We start from the raw sequence: 22,373 nt of genomic DNA on the forward strand, positions 1-22,373 counted from the left end.
CAAATTTCTTCCCTTGACTAATTTCTCTCAATCAGCTGTAGAACTAATTATAAAGCCTTTCTCGACATGGATTAATAACAAAAGTTTTTTGAATTATGGTGTAACAGGGAAAACGAGAGTTGGATTTGCAAGGTGAGAAATTGCAACTTTTTTCGCTCGTTTCTTCTTGTGGTTTCGCAGCTCAGTTTCAAAACTCCCTTAACCAGCCAAAAGGATCTTTTCATATCCAAACTTTAGAGCAATAAATTAAGGACTGATTGCGATCAAATTCTCGTCACTATGAACTTGCCTCCTCTATCGCTGCAGGTTCGAAACCATTTTACTTCCACTTCTTTCTGCAACCCTTTTCTGACTGTTTTCCAGGCCTTCACGTCACCATCTTCGCTGTCACATCCAAATGACATGCGCAGTATCTCCTCGACTGGCATTGGGTGACCCCATAGATTGAATCCACTCAATACACCCAAAGCAATTGACGCATTTTCGCTGGAATTTCTGAAACCAATGGTCATGGTTCCTCCCCCTGGGTGCAACAGGTTAAGAGATTGTAGCAATTTTGTTACAACTCTTAAATTTTGTGAAAAAAATTATGTAATCATCCGGAAGTTCGTTAACTCACGAATTTAACCCTCAGCTTAGTTTTTGATCGCAGAGGTTAATTGTACCTCGGCGTTCTCGTTTAAAATCAGCTATCTATTACGATAAGTTGAAGATGGTCTAGTTAGAAAGTAAATGTGGAAAAATGCAACGCAAATTCAACCAGACAATTAAAAAATGACACTTTCGCTGAAGCCATTGAGCAAATGTCATTAATTTCTCTACAAAAGGTACCTTCGATCGGCCTAAAATGGAATTCAAATGAATCATATTTTCTCTCGCCGTCTTTGAACACCTGCATGAGCCCCTTACGAATATTCCACAATACACACACGTGGTGCCACATGTCATCTGCTACGCCCATCGGTATTTTGCTATGAATAAAATATAAAGATAATCAGGCATTTAAACTGAATTCATCTATCCATCCATCCATCCATTCATCCATATGGTGGCATGTGGCCACTCACTGAATTACAGTAGTAAGTGTATTCCAGGAGGTATTATCATTGGAAATTGTTACATCTCCTTTACACCTTCTTACACAAACTGGTTCTCGAAAAATTAGGAGTCTTAAGCAGGCTCAGCCATGGTGTCAACGAAAAGAGAAGCTAAGAAATGAATTCGGTTTAATTTGAGAAAATGGCAGCACCGACTGCATTAAAGATTAGAATAGAAACTTGATTTATTCGCTTTCAGTGTTCCACATTTCTGACTCCTGAAGAATTGGCGGTATCCCGTTGTTGTTCTGTAGAGGACGGCCACGAAATGAAAACCACCCGCAGAATTATATTTCGGCTCGTCAAACTGTTAGTTTGGTCCTGTCTCGTCCTCGTTGACCTTGCTTATGCAGTTTGCTTAAATTCTCTTTTATGCACCTTCCAAGGGAACAATGAATGAATTAAATATTTTGTTTCCTACCTCCTCCTTTTTTCCATCTGTAATACAAAAGTGTCGTTGCTGACGTAGCATCCCAGTTGCAGCGACTCGCCATGCACCTTGGAGACTTTATATTCGATGAAAAAACCATCATGAGAGGTCTTTAACCAAAAGCAGAGAGTAAAACCCTTGAGGAGTGGTGAAATTTCCGAGAACGACACATAGCCAAGATCTATATCAGGAAAATGAATCTCGTAGTTTCCTGGATCGAGAGTTCATGTAATGTTAAAAAAAATTTCCTATCAATTATATAGCAACCATATACAGCTGAAACTTTGATAGAGGATGCAATGACAAGACAGATCCATTTTTAACCCCCATTTAATAAATTTTCATTTCAGAGGGGAAGCAGGAAGATTACGGGAAACTTTTTCCTGAATGCACTCAGAAGCTTACGCTCTGAAACAAAAATTCAGTTAGAGTCGGACCTCCCTTCGCGACTACCTGTCGTTGTGAACACCTCTAGTTAGCGACCACTTTTTCAAAATACCAAAAGTTTCCAAGTCAGATCACAATAAATGGAACCTCTCGTAAGTGACCATCTCTCGCAATTGACCTCTTTTAGAAATTCTCAACCTCCCGTAGGAGACCACTTGACAGACAATCGGTTTTTCTCTCACAAGCGGAAACTGAAAATTGTTTGAACAATTGTTTCGTTAAAGTAGAGCCACTGGAAGTGTTTCCTGAAATGGCTTTACCGCGTGAATTTTTGCTTGTGTTCGGTTCCTAGAGAATTTTGGACAGCACCACTTGGGATAACAAACGAACCAAGTTTCTTTCACGAGAATTATCCCAAACGCGCTATACTAAATAATATGTGAGATACAAAATAATGACCATAGATCCTAAGTTCTTGTTTTTTTTTTGCTTGAATACGCCGCAAAGAGTTATTCCTATAGGTTTCCATAAGCGCTGGCCGGAAAGGGTCCGGTCACCATTTGAAAATTACTCGAGATATGGAACCTGGTAAGCGACCGCCTTCCGTAAGAGATCACTTAGACTTCACATTTAGGATGGTCTCTTACGAGAGGTTCAGCAGTATTTGTGTTCGCCGAGAACAATAAAATTCAGAAACATATAAACTAATTAGGTCATGTGCTTCTAATTGACCATATCGCTGTAAATATTACGGTCAAACTCACATGGTAGTAAGGATATCAAGTGTCAGAGTAGTTTAGGCCCTTGGGTTTCACATTTATGGATTCCAGCTCTAAATCTTACAGTCATTGACTCAATTGGGTTCGTAATCCCTGTGTTAATTGACTTAGCAGCGCATTACAATTGTAGCTGAGATGTTTTCAAAAAGTTAGTTTTGAATTTCCAGTTCATGGGTTTAGTTTCCGCAAACAGCAAAGAAAAAAAGTCATAGAAATGTAATATGAACGTATTTTTTATGTAATGTATTAAAAATTTTACCCACCAAAACCACTGGAGTGAACAGAGTCGCCAACACCGCCCCGTTTGTCATTACCAGTACCACTACTGTCGTTCTGATAGATATAGTCAAGCTCCTTGTTCTTGAGACTCTTCCAGCCATGAACACTTTTCCATCCACACCAGTCTTTCGATATATCACATGGGCTGTCATTTAACTGATTCGCTAAAGGATCAACTGAACTATGATTAAGAAAAGCCTTCCCCATAAGCTTGCATTCCTATCAAGTTTTTTTTTCAACGGCTCTCCTTGGAAAAATGCGCGTTTTTTGAAGGAAACCTCCCCTATTTTAACAAATAACTCTTGAAATGTTCCAAATGTACTTCTCAATCGATCTGGCAAATAGATTTTGCCTTACTAAGCGGTCTGAGTTTTTTTTTTTTATCGTTTTCCAAAGAAGGGTATTACAGCCACTTCGACTTTCGCTTGGCCGCCATCTTAAATAGTGCACAATGCACTCAAGGTGTAGTTTTTCACTCATGTTGATGCTGAATTGCTGTCGTTTAAAGAAAATTTTAGAGAATGTGTCACAGTTCTTCGTTTTCAGCTAGAGCCGGAGCACTCTTCAAGCGAAGAGAGACAGGAAAGTGAGGTAGAAGAGAATATGGAGAAGCGCCAAGTTAAAAATTCTGAAAATGTCGACAGCCGATCGAACACTTCATGGTGCTTACTGCTCCAACTAATGAGGAAAATCTGCGACACATTTAACAAAATTTTCTTGAGGAGAAAGCAATTAAGTATCAACAGGAGTATCAAGAAACCATTACATGTCGTCAGGCTAGAGTTCATCGCGCTGCGGGAAATTCGCAGTGGCTGTAAGACCTTTTGGAAAATGATAAAAAAATCAGACCATACGGTAAGGCAATTTTTTCTGCCAGATCTATTGATAAATACATTTGGAACATTTTGAGAGTTACTGGTTAAAAGAGAGGAGGTTCCCTCAAGGTTTTGTTAGAGGATAGAAAGAAGGTACACGGCCGTGCCATTGCCAAAGCCACCACCACCGTCATTGCTACTGCCACTGCTACTGCTACTGCTTCTGCTACTCCTACTGCTACTGCCACTTCCACAGCTATCACTGTTACTACCTCTGTTACTGCTACTATTACTGCTACTACTATTGCTATTACTTCTTCTGGTACCACTATTACCGTGTTATTTTGTTACCAACCCATAAAGACTTAGATAAAGGCAAGGGAATCAGGATAGAAAGTGGACGAGAGTATTTTTCTGATGCACTGTCTTTCCAAAAACAAACAAAAACGATTATTTTAGGCGCAGGAAGTTGCAATATCAGACGGTAGTGATTCGTGAATCAGGTACATTACCTTTACAGCCATACAGCTCCACTCTCATGGAGATGCGATATTTCCAAGCTATCGGTCGAAAGCGGATGAAACGTGCCATAATAGGTGGATTAACTTCATGAAAAACAACAGTGTCCATATTTGTGTTTCCGTCAAATTCCTTCATGAAAAGATGGTAATACAAATTATGAAAGGAAAGCTTGTCTCTTTTCACTTCAAAATCATACTATCCTCCTGAACTTATGTAAATGAAAACGGAATCGAAGCAAATGAGAACGAACAAGATCAAACCTTACCGAAACGAAACGAACCGAACAAAACTGAACCCAGCACATTTCAACCGAGCTAAACCTAATCCAACTACACCCAACGAAACCAAGCCAAGCTGAGCCAACTCGACTAGCCTCGCCCCACCCCGCCCTGAATCGACCTGGACTGTTCCGAACCGAGTTTAATCAAACCAAACTCGGCCAAAAAAGATAGGCTGAAGCGAATCGACCTGCTCCAACCTGTCCCTTCTAATCTCGCACTGCCCTGACTCGATTCGATGCGACGCGGCCTGACCCGATACGACGCGACTCCAATCGACTCGCCCCGAGCTCAGCCGACCCCAACCAAACATAATTAAACCAAAGGATACTAACCTCAGCCAAATGTTTATTTTCTTTTTAATTTTGGATGAGAAAGACAACAGTAATATGACTTTGAGGTGTTAAGTCCAACTCACCTTCTCCTCAATATCTTCTGGTTCCCTGTAATACTGGAAGCTTATTCCATCCCCGCTATACTGCAGCTTGTACTTTGTTACCCACTCAGGATATGCATTCTTTCCTTGTGTTGCTACACCCGTGACCTTCATGTAATGAATTCCCAGCGCCACTTGAAGCCATTGGTTATCGTCGTTTACGCTGGCTGACCAAGATCCCCGTTTAACGTCTGATCGTTTAAAGTGTAACCTTCCCTGGGAAGGGGCGTGGTGGGCATTATATTGTGATGAAGCAGTGATTTGTTCATCGGAGATAGCTCCATTCTCCATGCCAAGAGGCTTTTTACAATCTAATGGTTCTTAGGGATAAAAAAGTAACGTAGCTATCAGTAAAATAGCTAGAACAGGACAGGATAAACCATAGCCTATACTTTCCGCGTCCTTAGCTGTTTTAACTACGGTTAGAGGCGAGCATGGAGGTGAAAAGAAGAAAACCGTTTCAGTTTCTCCATTCTAATATAGCTTTGGGCGTGACAAATGTTCCCAAAATATTTTGCCCTTCCTCCTTTCGCCATGTAAACCTAAAATCTGAATATTCATTCTCCTTTATGAATGACGCACATTTCTTGAAAATTTAACTCCTATGTGGGGATTTACGGCTTTCATCTGTTTCTTCAATTGGAATCATAGGATCATTGGCTTTTAGTATAATTACATTCATTTTATTCATATTCTGCGCAACATATCCACGAGTTCACCATAGCGTCACTTTGATTAGTCGTGGGAGTGAGAGGTTAATGGGCACAGCGTATGCCTGCAACGTAGAAAAAGAATGTTACACGAAGTTCAGTTTATTATGAATACGTAACATCTAGCGTAACCCTTACCTTTACCAGCACTCCAAGGAATCAGTTTGCAGGGTTCTTTGGTGAAAGAAACATTATCAATGGCCAGACATGGTCCATGAGTGAATTTTCTGACACCAACAAAATGAATCTGTGGTAGGTTATAAAAAGGCAATCATGATGAGCTCAGGCATGTACAACCACGAGAAGATAGGTGTTATGGGAAAAAGGAATATTCGAGTTTAACCCACTCTAGTTCTGGGAACACCGTCTAAGAACACCGACTTAGAAGACACCACGACATCGTTAAATCGTAACCACGTTAAGAGTTTTTCTCCTTCGCAGCCTTTGTGTGGTCTAGACGCTCTCTCACGCGTTTCTTCACAAGCGTGACGTTGCGTGGCGTGACCTAACAAAAGGCCGCAAAAGAGAGTATTAACTACCTGAATTTGAGTTGAGTTGACTGGTATTGGAAGCTGTGTGTAACGCCACATATTGGTCGCCTCTTCTGCATGAAAAAGAGGTTGAGTTTTGTTCGTCTTTGTGTTGTTTAACGACACATTTAACGAAGCTTTGCGCCAGAATCGAAGGCACTTCCATTCATAGGCAATGCTGTTGATGATAGGAGACGAGAGAAGACATGGCAGTGCTGATGCTCCAACCGGTAGAGAGGCGTATCCTACTGACAACAAAATACGGCGTCGTGTTAAGGAGTGATCTGCTCTGGATACCATATGATTTGGTTGCCGACATTAAAAAGTATACGTGAAATTATAGTGGGGACTGCATTTTAAGATTCCAAAGAATATCCTAACTTCGTAAAGGAAAAATCGTTTTCAAATATGCCAAAAAGTGCGTCCCAGGACGGCGCCATTTTGAAGCTTGCCGAAGGTTATTGGATCACTTTAAAGACTTAGTTAAAAAATTCTTTATTTTCTCTTGCAATTATGGGAAGAGGGAAAGCAAACGACCGTTATTGGCGATAAAGCATCATTGTGTTACTGCCAACTGACGATCAAACAGCTTACCTCGCTTTCTCTTTCCCGCCAGATAAGTATTCAGAACCCATCCTTCATGAATGTACCAATCGCACATACTCTCATCAAAATAGCAGTCTGGACTCGCTGGAGACGAAGCATAAAAAGTAGTAGGTTATAGATGCAAATTGCGCTTCTTTTATACTTGCTGAGTTCATATCATTGTAACTAAACACGATTGTTGTTTAGAGTGCTTAATAAAGACTTTAATTATTATTATTATTATTTTTGGCCCTAATACTGACGATACTGGACGGGAAAATAGCGAGAAATCGTGGTAATTCTAGTTAACTTGTCTTAAAACCTTTATTTCTGTTTGGATCACTTTCAATCACCTTAAAATTAAACATACTTTGTTTGAAGATTTTCTCACATGTTCCGTCCAATACGGTGAAGTCATCCACTGCAATATCACCTTTACTTCCAGTACCAACTGTTCCTTCTAGTACAAACTGAAAATAGCAATCTTGATATCAACAAAAATTGACGTCTACAAAGCTTAAATGCGTATTTTGCATTACTTTGTGAAACACGTCTGATTTTAAACCTTTTGCTTTTGGAAAATATGTGATTAAGTAAATGAAGATACAATGCACTCTTTTAAATGCCCTTATAAAACAGACCATTCTAAAAAGGAGCTCAAATTTAAAACATCTACATTTAAAGAGCGAGACTTTCGTTCGGCCAGCAGCTCCTGAAGGAGGGTGCACTGTGGATTACGCATTTTTAGATGATTTTATCGTCGTATTGTATGACTGAATTAATTGTTTAAATAAATTAAGATTTAAGCCTATTTGTCGCATATTAATCGGAAAATTTGATACTTACTTGATACCAACGGGTGCTATTCAGAGCCGTCTGACCATATCGCCAACGATTTCCTTGATCTCCCGACACCATCCAAACAAGCGTTTCTGATTGGTTAGTTTTAAGGTAAATACTCAGATTACCGATGTCCGACCCGTGCATGTGATACCAGAACTTAATGCAAACTGTCTCATTAGGTTCCATCCAGTCGCTCAGGAATCTCGCCTTGTCTCCAAAGTTTCTTCGAGAAGCTTCAATATAGATATAAGAACCTGCAAAAAGATATCGCGCGTCTATTTTTTTTTTGCCTTCGTGAACCAATTTCTGACCCTGATGAACGAGATGGCTGGGTTTTAGAGCGCTCTCCGGTAAAGTGTCGTAAAACCAAACCCAAACGGATTTCAACAGCCAATTAAAGCGAAGGAAAACACCCTTAGGTTCTAATGAGAACTCGAGGTGAGACAAGCATGCTGCCTTAAGCACAGGTAACAAATCGTGTGTGTTATTAGATCTGCATCTCATTGGTTAATAAGGTGGCACGAGTTTTCGTGACCAGTCACAGAGCGATATCAGCAAAAGTATTGTGGTCCTAGATTAGTTTAAATTGGTTTGTTCAGTCATAACCGTTATTCATTTTTTGATAGAATTGAATTCGTTTGGAGCCTTTATTTCTGCTTAGCCCATTGTTGGTTCTTTCCTCACTGAAGTGATTTCTTTGTAAAGGCTGCCTTACCATCCTTGCTGAACGAAGTGTGATCGTAACTCGGCCCAGTTCCTTCTGTTGGCGTCTGACCAGAGTCCACGGTCCACTGGAAAGTGGCATTCTTGTCAGGGTTTAGTCCACAACGGCTCGTTTGAAAGTTACAGTTACCTACAAGGACCAATAGAAACTTATTCACTTAAAAACAGGAAAGAAAACAAACAGGCAAATAAACACAATCATTGAAAAATTATCATAGCTATAGAAATGCCAGATGATTCAGAAGAATGGAAAAATGAAATAAACAAGTTATTGAGAAAATTTGACACTTTGTGCATGTTTGGACATTTACTTTGTTTAAAAAGCAATTGTTTTGAGTTATTCTTCTATGAGTTAGTAAAAAAAGAGACGTCTGATTAGAATAGCTGACTAGGTCTGCAAATTAACCAAAAGAAAATTAGTATAGAAGAAACACTGAAATCGTTCTACCTCTGAAAGATCTGCATCTATTTTGTCCAGTGGAATCTTTGGAGGTACACGCTAAATCATTAAGATTGCACCTGGTAGAACCTGGAAACCAGAAAGATGAAACGCTACGTGAAAACCACTGCTACGTAAAAGTCTGACTTGCAAACTTTTGTTTAACTTAATTACACAATTAAGAGAGTCACCGCTAATGACTGGCTCCCTTCATAAGGAAATCTATCTGAAATTACATATAAATCTCTTCTGATAAGGGAAACCCCTTGGGAATCTTGATATAGGGAATCCTGCAAAACATGCGGAGAACCCCTTACTACGATTTTTCATTCTCTTCAAGACAAGCAAACAACATGCAGACCCTCACTTTTTCTAGCAGACATGGTTACCCAACTGCTAACCGTTTCTTTATGTTTGCTTCACATCCTCATCTTGCTTACCGCATATAGATGGTGTGTTAGTTGCATCCTTGCAGAAGGGTGTTTGACCACAAGTGTCTGACCAGGGAATGCACGATCCATCAAGGCACTGATGACTAGAGGGACATGGATTTTCTGCCAAAAAAAATTATCATCGGTGCATTTATTAACTATTAAACGACGAGAATCTGGAAAATTGCTATTTCATTGGGAATCAACTGTCTAATTAACCCGCTTGAGCGTAATAGTCCGGGAAACTGCTGTTTCACTAATAGTCTAGGGTCCCTAGCAGTCTACATTTTCTAGACCATAGGGATATCTTCTGCTTCATGATCATTTGACTAAATACAAACAGTCAACTCACGACAGTTGCTTTCATCATCTCCGCCAGAGCAATCCACGTTACCGTCGCACAAGGCCGTTGCTAGGAGACATCCTCCTCCTTTACAGGCGAACATACTGGAAGGACACTCACAATTCTCTTCATCTGAATGATCCTTGCAGGCAAAGTCGCCATCGCACAATAAATTCCTCTTGATACATTCGCCGTTCTCACAGGTAAACTGATCTTCGCTACATTTGAAACCTAACACAAACGGAAAATTTAAGAATCACCGATGGAACAAATGGGATTTGATGGGCAAGTGGAACGTTTGTTAAAAGAAACTGAACGTAAGCACAGAAGTTAATGTAAAGTTTCAACATACATCAGCCATTTTAGTGGTTAACTTTCAGCTGGATGTCTTTCCGTAAGGTCTAAGATTGTGTAACTGCGGTCATTAGCTTGAAACTAAAGCTATTTTTCTGCCATGAATCATCCAAAACAGATGCACATAGAATAATTAAATATTTAATTAGCTGTTATTTCTTTCAAACGTCTGGGCACTGAATGCCATTTACTTCATCGGCTTGTAAAAATACAGGTAACAAAGATAAACAACAGAAAGTACTTCACGAATTCATCATGAAAAACAATGTTATTAATTTATTTTGAAGCCACCTTTTACTTTTAATTAAAACATAATCACCTGGTTGGGCAAAGTAGGGTCGCAGTGAACAATTCTCAGTAGTTATAGTGACATCATCAAATGCAACGTTAATTTCGTCTTCAAGAACGCCTTCTCCTTTAAAAATTATCTAAAAGAATAAACCCCATAAGAAATATCAAGCTTTGATTAAATGTGGTGACGTGAGTTCATTTCGTCCCCATTTCTCAGTTCTAACCTGAATTCCTTCGGCTCCATGCCAAGCAACCTGAGCCGCTGACCATCTTTTACCGTGGTTTCCAGTCAAATTCCATATTAACAGATCCTCTTTATTTGTCTCCCGTAGATAAACCTCGAGGGTCGGCTTCGACTTAGCAGGCATGAGGTAATTGAAACGCAGACACAGGCCCACGGATCTATGGAACGGTTGCCATGGCAACAAAGGACTGTCCAATTGTGCTTTGTAAGGGCCATCAATAAAAGCAAAGCTACCTATATTGTAAAAAGGAATCTTGTACTGTTGCAGTAACGCATCGCGTTTTCAGTGAGCCGAAGCTGAAAGGACCCGGGAAAGTGTGCCTGGAACGTGTAAATGTTCATTGTCTCGCCAGGAGAGTTTTAAAGAAACAAAACTGATTTTCAAGGCGGCTGGAATAGCAGAGCAGCCAGAGCCTATCACGTTTTCTGCCACTACTCATACTCATGGGGTACGAAAGACAGACACATGGAGTATATAGCAACGGAAAAGATTTGTGCCTTCAATATTCTTCAGATTTGTGCATTTTTGCCAAATTGACGCTCCTGTCAAACTACGTGATCATGAATCAGTACCTATGTATAGCTCTGAGATTTCCCTCTCTCCTTACAACTAACCTGGATAGTTAACAAAGGGTTTAGCATCGGTTAATTTCCACTTGTTGGGCATGTCATCAGGGTGTGTCCATCCACGACAATAAGATTGGAAATAACACTCTACTAACACCTTGGCTAGGAAGTAGATAAATAAAGTTATCAATATTATTATTTTTTTAAGTCAGAAGACATGTTAAAAATTACACGAGAAAGGACTTCACCTTGAAGATGCAGATGACCTAATACCCTCTGATCGACAATACTCTCCAGATTACTTGCAAACGAAGAGGAAACCTGTATTGATATGCAGAAATGTTAGGGGAATAGTAAAATGAATAATATGGTTTGTATAAGGACCCTTCCTTTGGTTGTACACAGTCAGTACATCTATTCCTCTAAATTTCAAGGATGAGCCATCTTGACCTCTCGCTTTGTCAATAACGCCTATATACTGACCTTCACTGTAAAATTTCCTGGCTGTTTGACTGTGTCAAAAACAGCCGTGAAGGATGTGTTTACACAAGAGAGGTTCACTGCTGGGTTCACTGTTATGTATTGTCCTAGCGTTGAGATATTCAGTTGTAGCGGGCAGTCTGGGCAATACAAACCATCACAACAGAGCTGGAAGAATCCTATTTGAAATGAAAGTAGTGACGTTTGTACGCTAGGTTTGACGTCTATCAGAGTACCATATTATTTGGGTTTTTTTTCTCCATCGAGTCGGATGAAATGGTGTGAGACTCATTCTCGTCAATTAACAAGGTTCATTTTTCACAACTTAAGCCTCTTTTTGGATAATGGTTTCATAGATAGTACTTCCGAGTTTACACATGACAGGCTCACTGGCTAGTTCACCATTATGTTTTCTCCTAGCGTTGAGATGTTCAGCTGTAACGGGTAGTTTGAGCAAAACAAACCATCACAACAGAACTGGAAAAATCCTATTCAAAATGAAAGTAGCGATGTTTGTATGTTAGGTTTGACGTCTATTAGGGTCCCACGTTATTTCTGGTTTTTTTCTCCACTGAATTGGATGAAATGGTGTCAGACTCATTTCCATCGACTACCAGGGTTCACTTTTTTACAATTAAGGTATGGATCGCACTTGGGCAAAGTTTTCAACTTTGCCGGCAAGAAAACCACAAAAATTTGAAACCGCAACCGGAAAGCAAACTTCTGGTTTCAACTATCAGGGTCGCACTAGGTGAAAAAATATGTCAGTGATGACACTTTGATAAACCAGACACACGTCTATCCACGTGTTATGGGGAGAGAACAGTGAGCTGAAAAAGGAAAACAAACGTAAAAAAAATGCGTCCCGTTGAAGCATTGTTAATAACGATCACGGTGATGCTTATTCTTCTTATTCAGTTGAATAACGTGCACCTTTTTGTCTTTCGTATGATGTATGAAAGATGGGTTAACACCTGTTTAACTGTTTTGACTGCCGCTATGAAATTGGTCCGCTAGTTCGACGAGCTCCGGAGACGATGATGAAGCGGAATTCTGCGAAGGGCTCTCAATATTTCCAATAGTTGCCCCTTCAGGACCACAACTTTGGCCTTGAGGGTACACATATTGTGAATACTCTACGTTGCCACCGAAATAAACCGGGAACTGTGATAAATTGTAATAATAAAATCCACGTCCGTCGATGGTAAAGAAAGAGCGCGAACTGAAGTAGATCTCGCGCGCTGTTAATTTTATTGTATATTATCTGTTTGCTGTTTACTGACAAGCGATGACAGTTACCGCTGTGATAGCTAATGTTTAGCCGGAGTTTTCCGAAATCTGCCTGCCCCACCCAAACACTACGGCGTCTTTGATGTTTTGGCCGGTTTTCAAAGTTTTTGCGAACCGGAAAAGTTAGGGTCGCATTAGGCAATGTGCCCCGATGACAGATTTTTACACCAAAGTGACCACATTCACACCAAACTTTGCCGAGTGCGACCCATGCCTTTAAGCTCCTTTTTGGATAGTGGTTGCAAACGGAAACGGAAACGTCGACACAAAGATAGAATACACTCTCCCTATAATAGCAATACTAATAATAACACAGATTATTGATCTTAATGATGATTATTGTAATACTAGCTAATGTTAAAAACGACGATAATACTGTCACAGTTTTTAAAACTGTGAAAGAGAAGCTGAAAGACTCGTTGAGAGGTAGGTGATTTTTGATAGTAATGCTTAATTATTCGTGGTAATTTAGAAGTGCATGAATCACCACTAGTAACATGCAAGACCTGATCAACTCACCTGAAATGCGCAATTCCGTACCAACGAAACCAGGTATGGATGATTCGTGATTTTCAAGTGTCACTTCTAGTCTTCGTGTCCCTATCAGAATTGAACGAAGCAGCAGCTTTAATAATCAGTACAGTGCACTTCTGAATGATTCTTGCTTCCCGGCCCTGACAGCTGACATATCTAACAACAGAAGCGCACATCATACCTGGTTTAGTCCAAAATAGTCTTTTTCTTGGAATAGGTCGTTCATATTCACCATTTGGTCTACGCATGCCCAAAGATACGTGGTCTCCGCCTCCCATTTCTCGCATAAAGACCTCCATTTGGTAAATGCGGCATTTGTCCAAAAATATTGGTTGTGATGTTTGCTGGGCTTTGTATCTTAAAAAAACAAAACAAAACAAAACAAAACAGCGTAAATGACCTAAAAAGAAGAACACTCAGAAACCTTGAGGTGAATACCTAAAAGCCTGTGGCTGTTTTCTCTGTATATGAAACGAACAGGAGTAAGGCTACTAAGTGCTGGACTGTTGTGCGGAAGGTCGAGCGTTCGAGCCCCTGCCGGACCAACACTCAAGGTCTTTAAATAATTGAGAAGAATATGCTACGTTTATTTAACATCAAGAAATGGTTAGATATTCTAGTCTTCTCGGATAGGGACGAATAAATAGAGGTCCCGTATCCTGCAGGGTTAGGGTTAGGAGACGTTAATTTCCCACGCACGAGATCACTGTGTGCTGGATGTCCTCCCCTGGGGTGGGATGGGTGGGTTTCCACATTTGCATTTAAACGAGCTATCGCTTATATGCGATATGTGGTTAAATAAAATTACTTACTTACTTACTTACTTACTTACTTCCACCCTTTCCTTAGTTAGTTACCTTCTATTTGGAAAGGTTTACTTTGTGTACTTTCAAAAAGAGTGTCGTAATAAAGACCACAGCATGAAGATCGCACAAAGGTTCTGACCTAGATCCGGAATTTAGGGTGCGTAAGAATTGGTCGTAAAAATTTTTCCCGAATATCTTTGAACGTACTATGAAGCACATCGAAGTTTCAAGCGACCCTAATCGTGTCTATTATTCTTTTGCGTGTCTTACTTGTTCCATTGTTGGTGGTCAGTCCATCTTTCAACGGTGATGATTAGTTGCCTAGACACGGTCTTTTCTGACTTCTTATCAACACTTTCAATGCCTTCCTCAGTAACATGGTCCATCCATAGTTCACATAAATCATCGCATGCCACGTAAAATGTGTAATTACCACTCTCAGGAACCTGTAGAAGGAAGGACGAGAAACGACCTAAGGCTACACGAGATTGCATTTTTGGTTACTTCTTTTCAGAGAAACTATTTTGTTGTCTCTGTTTTTCCACCCATTCAAGGTCACGCGATTTTGTACCAGTCCCACTGCACGGATGGAGGTTCTGAAAAAGCAAATGCAATTTTTCGACTTCTGTATTCATTCAGATAATGAAACCCTATCTCAGATTTTTCTGTTGTACGATTTTGGTAGATGACGATTTCATGAAAGTTTAAGGGTGAGGCAGTCATTAACTACACAGAAAAATCTTTTTTTTAGTCGTAGAGACGATTTTGTGAAGTTGGTTGATGACTTGTATTCACAGTTATAGTGAAAAAATTACCTGTAAGTAACCAGTCAAACGTTGAATGTAATTTTCTGCCACATTTACCGGTGCATCGAAATCTCGAAGAGTTATTTGGCTTTGTGGTGTACTTCCGAAAGCATGATCTTCGCCCATACGTGGTTCCGTTAGAGTGTCGTAGTTAACGTTGTACCATGTATCACGCCAAACTCCGCGGATTTCGCTGGTGAACTCTACAAAAAGCAGATAGATGGAAGCCAAATGAACGAAGATGAACATACGATAGGAACAAAAATGGCATTTGAAATGTATGATGTGTACAAGACGTTACAAGTTTTGGACGTCAAAGAGTTATCGAGTAATCCCTGAAGCTTTGCAATCGTTCGTTGGTCAGTATTATGAGTATATGAGTATATTCATCTGGATAACTGTTCTGAAATTTGCTATGTTAACAGTAACAAGCAAGGTAGGACATTATAAATATCGTTCCATTATCTTGTGATCAAACGATGCGGCAATTATAAAACAAACCTGCGTCATAGACCTTTCTCTTACGGTTCCTTTGGAAGAGGAAACCTCGCAGACACACTTAAAAGGCCATGGATACCATAGTTGTGTGCAAACTTTACTTTAATCGTTTTTAAAATTAGCTGCAACTGGTGAAACTTACCAATTGTGCGAATCATAACCTGGCAAAGAACTAGCGTGACACTGCTACCAATCAACTTGAATGTCACGAAACGTCCACGCGCTGGTGGAGAACAGCTTACTTTGTAATCTCGCGGCTTTCCATAGGACACGGAATTGGTACAAGATGGATGTAAACTGGTTTCATCAGTGGATACGCCGATGCTAAGAATTCCATTATCTCGTGGACAGCAGTCGAAGTTTTCGGTGATCTCAACAGATTCAACGAAGAGAGGCTTTTCAAGGGTCACCTGCCACCAAGGGTTCGACTCCTATTCGAAATGAGGGCAAGAGAAAAGCAATGAAATAATGAGAAGAACGACAAACAAGTCAAATATTCAAAAAAACAAACAAACAACCATCACAAGGACGGACAGACGATTGTCTGAGTCACCATCAATCAAAGATTCAGATCATTTCATTTACTTTGATAAACGAACTAGCGATGTTTATAATATAGGTCATGTGATATCTCTCCTATTACATCATCTCTTACCTTTTTTGACCTAAAACATGTGGAAAAGGATCCGTCAATCGCCAGAAAACGATAATTTGGTAGCAGAACACTCGATCGTTGGAGCGAATTTTGATGTGATAAGGAATTTTCTGAGAGAGAAAAAAAAATGGTGAACTAAAGAATCTGTTGATACCAGTTAATTTTAAGAAAATTACTTCTTGAAGAGTAAGAATTTTTTTTTAAAGTCTTAGGTCGTATCAGAAATCGGTTTAAATGAGGATTTTTTTATGTCTTGCAATAACAGTTTGTTGATAACAACCTAATTGGCTATTGCATGCCAAACCATCTCGCTGGAAGTATAGACTTTGGGACGTACCAGCACGTTTGGAGCACAGGGCATTCTTGTACGTTTTGCAGTCTTCATTCTTGATTCTTGACGAATTAGCTGAGAGAACTGCACAACTCTGGTGTCCATAGTAACCAGAAGGATATCCATGCGTCCAAAAGGAAGCGTTCAACGGGTTGCCATCGACCCAAACCCAGTCGTCTCGCGCCGAAAAACCAATATATAAGTTGTACGGCTTTGGCCTCATTCCTTCCAGCTTGTTAGATATGGCAGATCTCAAGCCTTCCCGAGATACCTTGGCTAGTGTACCACCTTTTCGACTGCAGTCTATTTGAGCGTCTTTCCATGAAAGTGCGCTCTGGGTGTGAATAAAGAAACAACCGCCATGGAGATGGAAGAAATTTGGACCACATTCGAATTGTGCTGTGACAAAAAGTTAAGGAAAGGATTTTTTATTTGAGACTTTCAATACATTTGCATATACAGTCGAACCTCGATTATCCGGACTATTCGATTATCCGGACTATTCGATTATCCGGACTTTTTTCTCTGTTCCCAATTATTTTCATGAATATTAGTTAGTTGTGATCTTGAAAACTTAGAGTTGCAAAAAGGCCAATAATCCTTTCAAAAGACTGTTGAAACAGCGTATTATCCTGTGCGCTTTTCAAAATTCGCAAGTGCGACGAGACAAAGAAATATTCGGATGCGTTATTTGTAAATACATACAGGCTGTGTAGATATCACAATTAAAATGATGTTTTCTTTGCTGTATACCTTTTGTTTACATTTCTATCTCATGAATATTCATATTTTCGATTATCCGGACTCTCGATTATCCGGACTATTTACTGTGGTCCCGACGAGTCTGGATAATCGAGGTTCGACTGTACCAAGGCTCTATAAAGTCCTCTGTTTGGTAATTGTTATTTATACAGAGTAAACCCTTTGGTCAGCGAAAGGTCTCTTTAAAGACCTATAAATCAGTACTTTCGAAAGTTTTTCAGCAGTTTTAGTTTTTAAGGATATATTTGCATTCGAGGCATGCAGATATATTCAGCAGAAAGATTGGGGCTTTTTAGCATTTTAAGCAATAGAAACGTTTTAAATGCCATTACTCATTGATTTGTGTGTAGAAGTATTCAACAACTCACAAGTTTGTTTACACCTTGACTTGACTTTGATTATTTGGTCCACAGATAATGCCTGATCGTACACCTGTAAACAGGATATCCTGCCACGAAAGAACTTGTTCGATCTGGTCGAACCTCCAATCAGCACTTCTGAAGCAGTACCTAGTTCCATTTTTACTTTGAGAACTTTTTGGGTGACTACGCTATTATTGACAAAAATAGTTGCAGTCCCTGTGTGGTAATCGTATGTTGTTCCAATAAAGTTCCATATGTCTGAGTTCAAAATGTTTTCCTTGTAGAGAATATATTCCTTTGAAGTTTTCCTATCCATGTATGTCACTTGAACACCAAGTGATTGATGAACCACCATCAGCGAGGAAGTGGAAAATCCGTTAACTGTTTCATATTTGTAAATATACCCAGTGGAGTTTTGAAGATACACCCAAGCAAAAATACTAGTAGAGAACCTTGTGTCAAGTTCTCCGTTATTTTCAAGGTGCACGAAACTGTCATTTAGACCACTGAAGAAGAAGGAGCCATTTAGATTTTTCCAAGGACCAGGCGCAAACGTAATTTTATTAGACTTAGCTTCAGTGGCTCCATTTGGACTCAAGTCCACCGTTCCATTTGCACCCTTCAGAGTAAAAAATGCCACTGGCATAGGAACATCTAAAAGAAAAAAATAACGATTATTAAACTTTTTCTCATGATTGTCAAAGGATAATGGTATTTAATACGTTTAGTATAGTCGGTAAAACATTTTGGAAACAGAGCAATCAGGTAAGGTACGTATGCTCTACCTTAGAACTCATTCTGTCTACATGTTCGTATTTCTTGCTAATGTCTAATTTCTTATTCAAGAGCAGATATCTCAGCAACTTGTACAACCTGAGGCTCTTGAGCATTTTCTCAGAATGGAATACCATACTCGAAATCAACGCGAAGAGGACTCAAACTCGGTATCAAATTACAATTAAACATTGAACTTTTCAAAGTGTTACTCTGGAATCAACCAAAAATTATTACCATAAAGACGTTTTTATTTGGGGAACTGAAATACTCTTTATTGGATAGATTTTGAATTTTAAAACGTATCGCTGGTCATCATACCAAGTGGCTGTTCACAGATGTACCCTTTCAAACTATTGCACGGTTGATCGTTCCATCGCCATCCATAACCAACCCAGTCTGAAGACGATCTTATCCCATTGTAGAAAGACCCACATTTTCCATCTCCACTCGGTTCTCCCGGGCCCCAGAGATTGTTCGTGTCAGAAACCATCTGTCCATCTATCCAGACCCAATCAGTGACCTGAGTGGTCAATCCAAGATGAATTCCACCGTGAATGTCAAATTTTAGTTCTCTCATTCTATTGGCTACGGCGTCCATCGTTGACTCGTCATTGAAGACAGCAAGGTCGGCGTTGGATTGGTGGCAAAAGTTCCGTGCGTCACTCCACTTAAAGGTTGATGTTAAATAGAACAGAAAACACGAAGTACCAGCTCTGTACCAGCCAGGTTCGCATCCAAAGGTTATATTATCGCCTAAAAAATAAGACCTGAGTTTCATTTCTACGGTACAGTGCGAAAGACATCAATTATCAGACATTGGTTTCTTATTTATGTCACCATCGCTCATCTAAAAGGTTCCTTTCCCTTATCTGCTCTAGAAGATGGCTTCATGAATGAGCTTTACAACCACTGTTTAGGTTTTTTCAGTATACGGCGTTCGAGCAGAAAAAAACCCTTTGCGAGTGTCATCTTCTTTTGCATTCTCACCTGGTTTAGAAACATTAAGAGCATAAAAGGAGAATACAGTTTTTCTCCCACAGCAACTGTCATTTCGGTGATTATTAAGACTCATCATCTGACCATGCGGACCTCTATCAATCATATAAATCTTTCGATAGTTTTTCTCTGCGTCACTGCTTAGGACAACAACATCTAGTGGAAAGCTTGTGTAATCAACAACATCCAACTTTGGTGTGAAGAAACTTTTTTCCTTCGACACTGCAGGGTAGATAAAGTATGGCTTCTCTTCCAGATTTCCCCGAGGTCTTTCCAGAGTGAATCGAAATTCCTCGGAGTAAAGGCTGTGGTCGGAGGGCTGCAAACCTATTCGAAAGGTCTGGCCCTTGTAGGAAGAGACGTAAAAGGTTTTTGATTCTAGAAATGAGACAGGTAAGATAAGAAATCATATGATACAAGATTATGTAAAAGGTGGAGAACAAGTTTAATTGCAAAGGTAAGATAGAGAGGGAAGGAAAAACTACATAAATTCAGATGTTTTGATATTTGGAAGATATACACCTGGCTGACGATAAAACAAGGCAGCCTAAGATTGCTTAAGTGACTAGAAACACAAAACTATTTTAAAAAAGAGGACAAAGATATGTCTTTAAGAGGGTTAGGTCATATCAATAGAGCCATTTAAGACATATTCGCTTAATAATGCAAAGTGAAACTCAAAACTGAAATGACGAACCCAATGCATTATTTAAATGGGACAGAGATGCACCTTTTTGGAGACAAGTTCCCCTTTGGAAGGTGAGGTCGTCAAGTGCTGCATATCCATAATAACTTCTGCCTCTGATACCATCTATGACTACCTAAAGAAGACAATCGAGGTAAAATCGTGCCTCGCTACCAGCACTTCTGTAAAGTATCAGTCTTGCGGGGTACGTCATCGATGAGGAAACTCATGGTACTTAGTAAATGAAAGGCAAAAATGCTGGGAATTTTTCAACACTGATCTATATAGAGTTATTTACGTGGTTGTAAAATTATAAAAGCGTTTTTAACTTCCGATACACCTACTTTATACCGTCTTGTCTCGTTGAGATTAATTTGCTCGCGTATCCACTGATCTCCTCGATCCTCAGACTGAAGCCAAACCGGTTTAATTCTGTTTTCCTTATGGCTCTGTACGTAGATAACAACACAGCTCATGGTGGAACCAAACATGTGATAGTAAAATGTCATGCATTGTGGTCCCTGCATCCATGGACTTTCAAGCCTTGCTGTGTCTCCATGGCGTCTAGGAGCCGAAGCCTCAATATAAATAAACTTCCCAGATCCTATGTTTGGAAATAAGATGATGAAAAAGGATCTGATGACATCTTGACCCGCTTTATGACATCGTTCTTTCAGATTAAGTTTCTTACTTCTCTCTCTAGTAAAACCTTCACGTTTCAAAACCGAAAGAAAAACCGGATCACGCAAAGAGCAAGCACAGTTTGTCATACGCGATAATGAAATAGAACTAAGAGAGATGATTAAAAAGATAAAGTTTCGTAGGTACAAATTCCCTGTTTGTTTCTTGTTACTCAAACCCTTATTTTCTTCGCAAGGAGACCTTCTTCACTTTTGTCTCCAAGTTGGAACTTCTTCAAATGTCATTATAAACCATTTGTGCTCTCCTTCACAAGCGAAATCTGCTTTTATTGTTTTCGAATTTTTTAAAATTTTGTAAAGGAACATAATTTTTTTGAGAGATGATTAAAGGGTTTTCCAGTAGCCTCCGGATGACAGCGTTGGTGAACTTTGGTTTTGTTCGATGCAAGCTGATGTGAGTTAGTTTAAGTAGCAAAATAGCATAACTTTTGACGGTTAGCTGTTTTTACTTGCCTTTTATTTAACACATTTAGACATAATGTCATCTTAAACTAGGTTCTTTAGTATGGCAAAAGTAAAATCAAAAGAAGCAAATATATTTTTTTTTATCACTTTTCACAGCATTACCTGATGTATGATCAGCTCTTGGCCCAGTTTTAACGCTTGAAGTGGACATTCCAATTGACCATTGAAAAGTTGCCTTTGCATCCGGCTTCCAAAAGCAAAAATGGAAATCAAAGCTGCAATTTCCTAAAAGAGAACAAAGAAAAAGATAAGAGTTGTTGGTGATTCAATTGTGGTATAGTTTTGTATTAGACATTTTCAAAACGTAAACACTAAAAAATGGAAAAGAACATTAAAAAAAAAAACAAAAACAAAACAACAACAACAAGAAACAAACAAATAAAAAAGCAAAAAATGGAATAGCGAGACATAATAAAATACAAATGAGTCATAATTCATTTTATTATATCGCTCGCAGCGCCCGTGGGCAAGATAAAGCGAATCCTGTGTTCTGATTGGCTACCCGAGCGGGAGAGATGGGCCCATCTTTCCCGCTCGGGATTGCCCGCTTTGATCCCGCACATGAAAAAAATAGAATTAGAACTACGTTCGTAATTCTGGACAATTTTGGCGATGGAAACGCAAAAAGTGGCAGAAAGTAGTCAAAACAAAGAAACGAAAACGACTCTCATGAGTTTGTTGTGCTACAAACACAGGTGGCTTTCTTTTCAGGCTCTCGAAATAAACAAATCATTCCTAATTCTTATTAAAGCAAAATCTTTTAGCGATATAATAAATCCTTTATGAACTAAGCTTGTTCGGTCAAGATGACTGGATTAATATCCAGTCGTCTTGAACTCGTTCTTTTTTCGCATTTTTATGGACCTCGATCCATAAATGGACCTCTGTCCATAAAGGTCCATAAAAGATCCTTTTATAGACCTCGGTCCATAAATATGCCACAAAAGAACTCGGCTAATATCCAGCCATCTTGACTGAATAAGCTTGGCTTATAACGGATATATCTTGACGTTAGTTCGACCTCAAATTATAATCAAAGATTCACAAGGGAGTGAAATAGAGAGCAATGTCTTTAATCGGAGAATTATGGAAAAACGAATGTGAATGTTGAAAGATACCACAGAAATTCACCAAGAAAATCA

At 39.4% G+C, this 22,373-nt stretch overlaps 1 protein-coding gene across 1 annotated transcript in view; it reads right to left on the reverse strand.

Annotated features, from left to right (window-relative positions):
- Positions 1-22,373, reverse strand: part of LOC148732089 (MAM and LDL-receptor class A domain-containing protein 2-like) — a 48,975-nt gene that overhangs the window by 12,305 nt on the left and 14,297 nt on the right. The window contains exons 9-41 of the mRNA XM_088756407.1: positions 21,334-21,456; positions 20,406-20,669; positions 20,111-20,197; positions 19,372-19,758; positions 18,703-19,137; positions 17,614-18,261; positions 16,490-16,882; positions 16,153-16,262; positions 15,640-15,928; positions 15,009-15,202; positions 14,464-14,639; positions 13,569-13,744; positions 13,373-13,453; positions 11,567-11,742; positions 11,332-11,404; positions 11,132-11,245; positions 10,497-10,750; positions 10,301-10,409; positions 9,637-9,858; positions 9,294-9,407; positions 8,863-8,943; positions 8,407-8,544; positions 7,695-7,945; positions 7,219-7,318; positions 6,858-6,953; positions 6,273-6,511; positions 5,872-5,980; positions 5,006-5,334; positions 4,300-4,438; positions 2,957-3,136; positions 1,519-1,738; positions 832-971; positions 290-523 (exon numbers count right to left, since the gene is read on the reverse strand). Coding sequence (XP_088612533.1) covers positions 290-523; positions 832-971; positions 1,519-1,738; positions 2,957-3,136; positions 4,300-4,438; positions 5,006-5,334; positions 5,872-5,980; positions 6,273-6,511; positions 6,858-6,953; positions 7,219-7,318; positions 7,695-7,945; positions 8,407-8,544; positions 8,863-8,943; positions 9,294-9,407; positions 9,637-9,858; positions 10,301-10,409; positions 10,497-10,750; positions 11,132-11,245; positions 11,332-11,404; positions 11,567-11,742; positions 13,373-13,453; positions 13,569-13,744; positions 14,464-14,639; positions 15,009-15,202; positions 15,640-15,928; positions 16,153-16,262; positions 16,490-16,882; positions 17,614-18,261; positions 18,703-19,137; positions 19,372-19,758; positions 20,111-20,197; positions 20,406-20,669; positions 21,334-21,456 — 6,681 coding nt within the window. The remainder of the gene's footprint in view (positions 1-289; positions 524-831; positions 972-1,518; positions 1,739-2,956; positions 3,137-4,299; positions 4,439-5,005; positions 5,335-5,871; positions 5,981-6,272; positions 6,512-6,857; positions 6,954-7,218; positions 7,319-7,694; positions 7,946-8,406; positions 8,545-8,862; positions 8,944-9,293; positions 9,408-9,636; positions 9,859-10,300; positions 10,410-10,496; positions 10,751-11,131; positions 11,246-11,331; positions 11,405-11,566; positions 11,743-13,372; positions 13,454-13,568; positions 13,745-14,463; positions 14,640-15,008; positions 15,203-15,639; positions 15,929-16,152; positions 16,263-16,489; positions 16,883-17,613; positions 18,262-18,702; positions 19,138-19,371; positions 19,759-20,110; positions 20,198-20,405; positions 20,670-21,333; positions 21,457-22,373) is intronic.

This window comes from Stylophora pistillata, chromosome 4 (genome assembly GCF_964205215.1).
Source record: "Stylophora pistillata chromosome 4, jaStyPist1.2, whole genome shotgun sequence".
Classification (NCBI taxonomy): Eukaryota; Metazoa; Cnidaria; class Anthozoa; order Scleractinia; family Pocilloporidae; genus Stylophora; species Stylophora pistillata.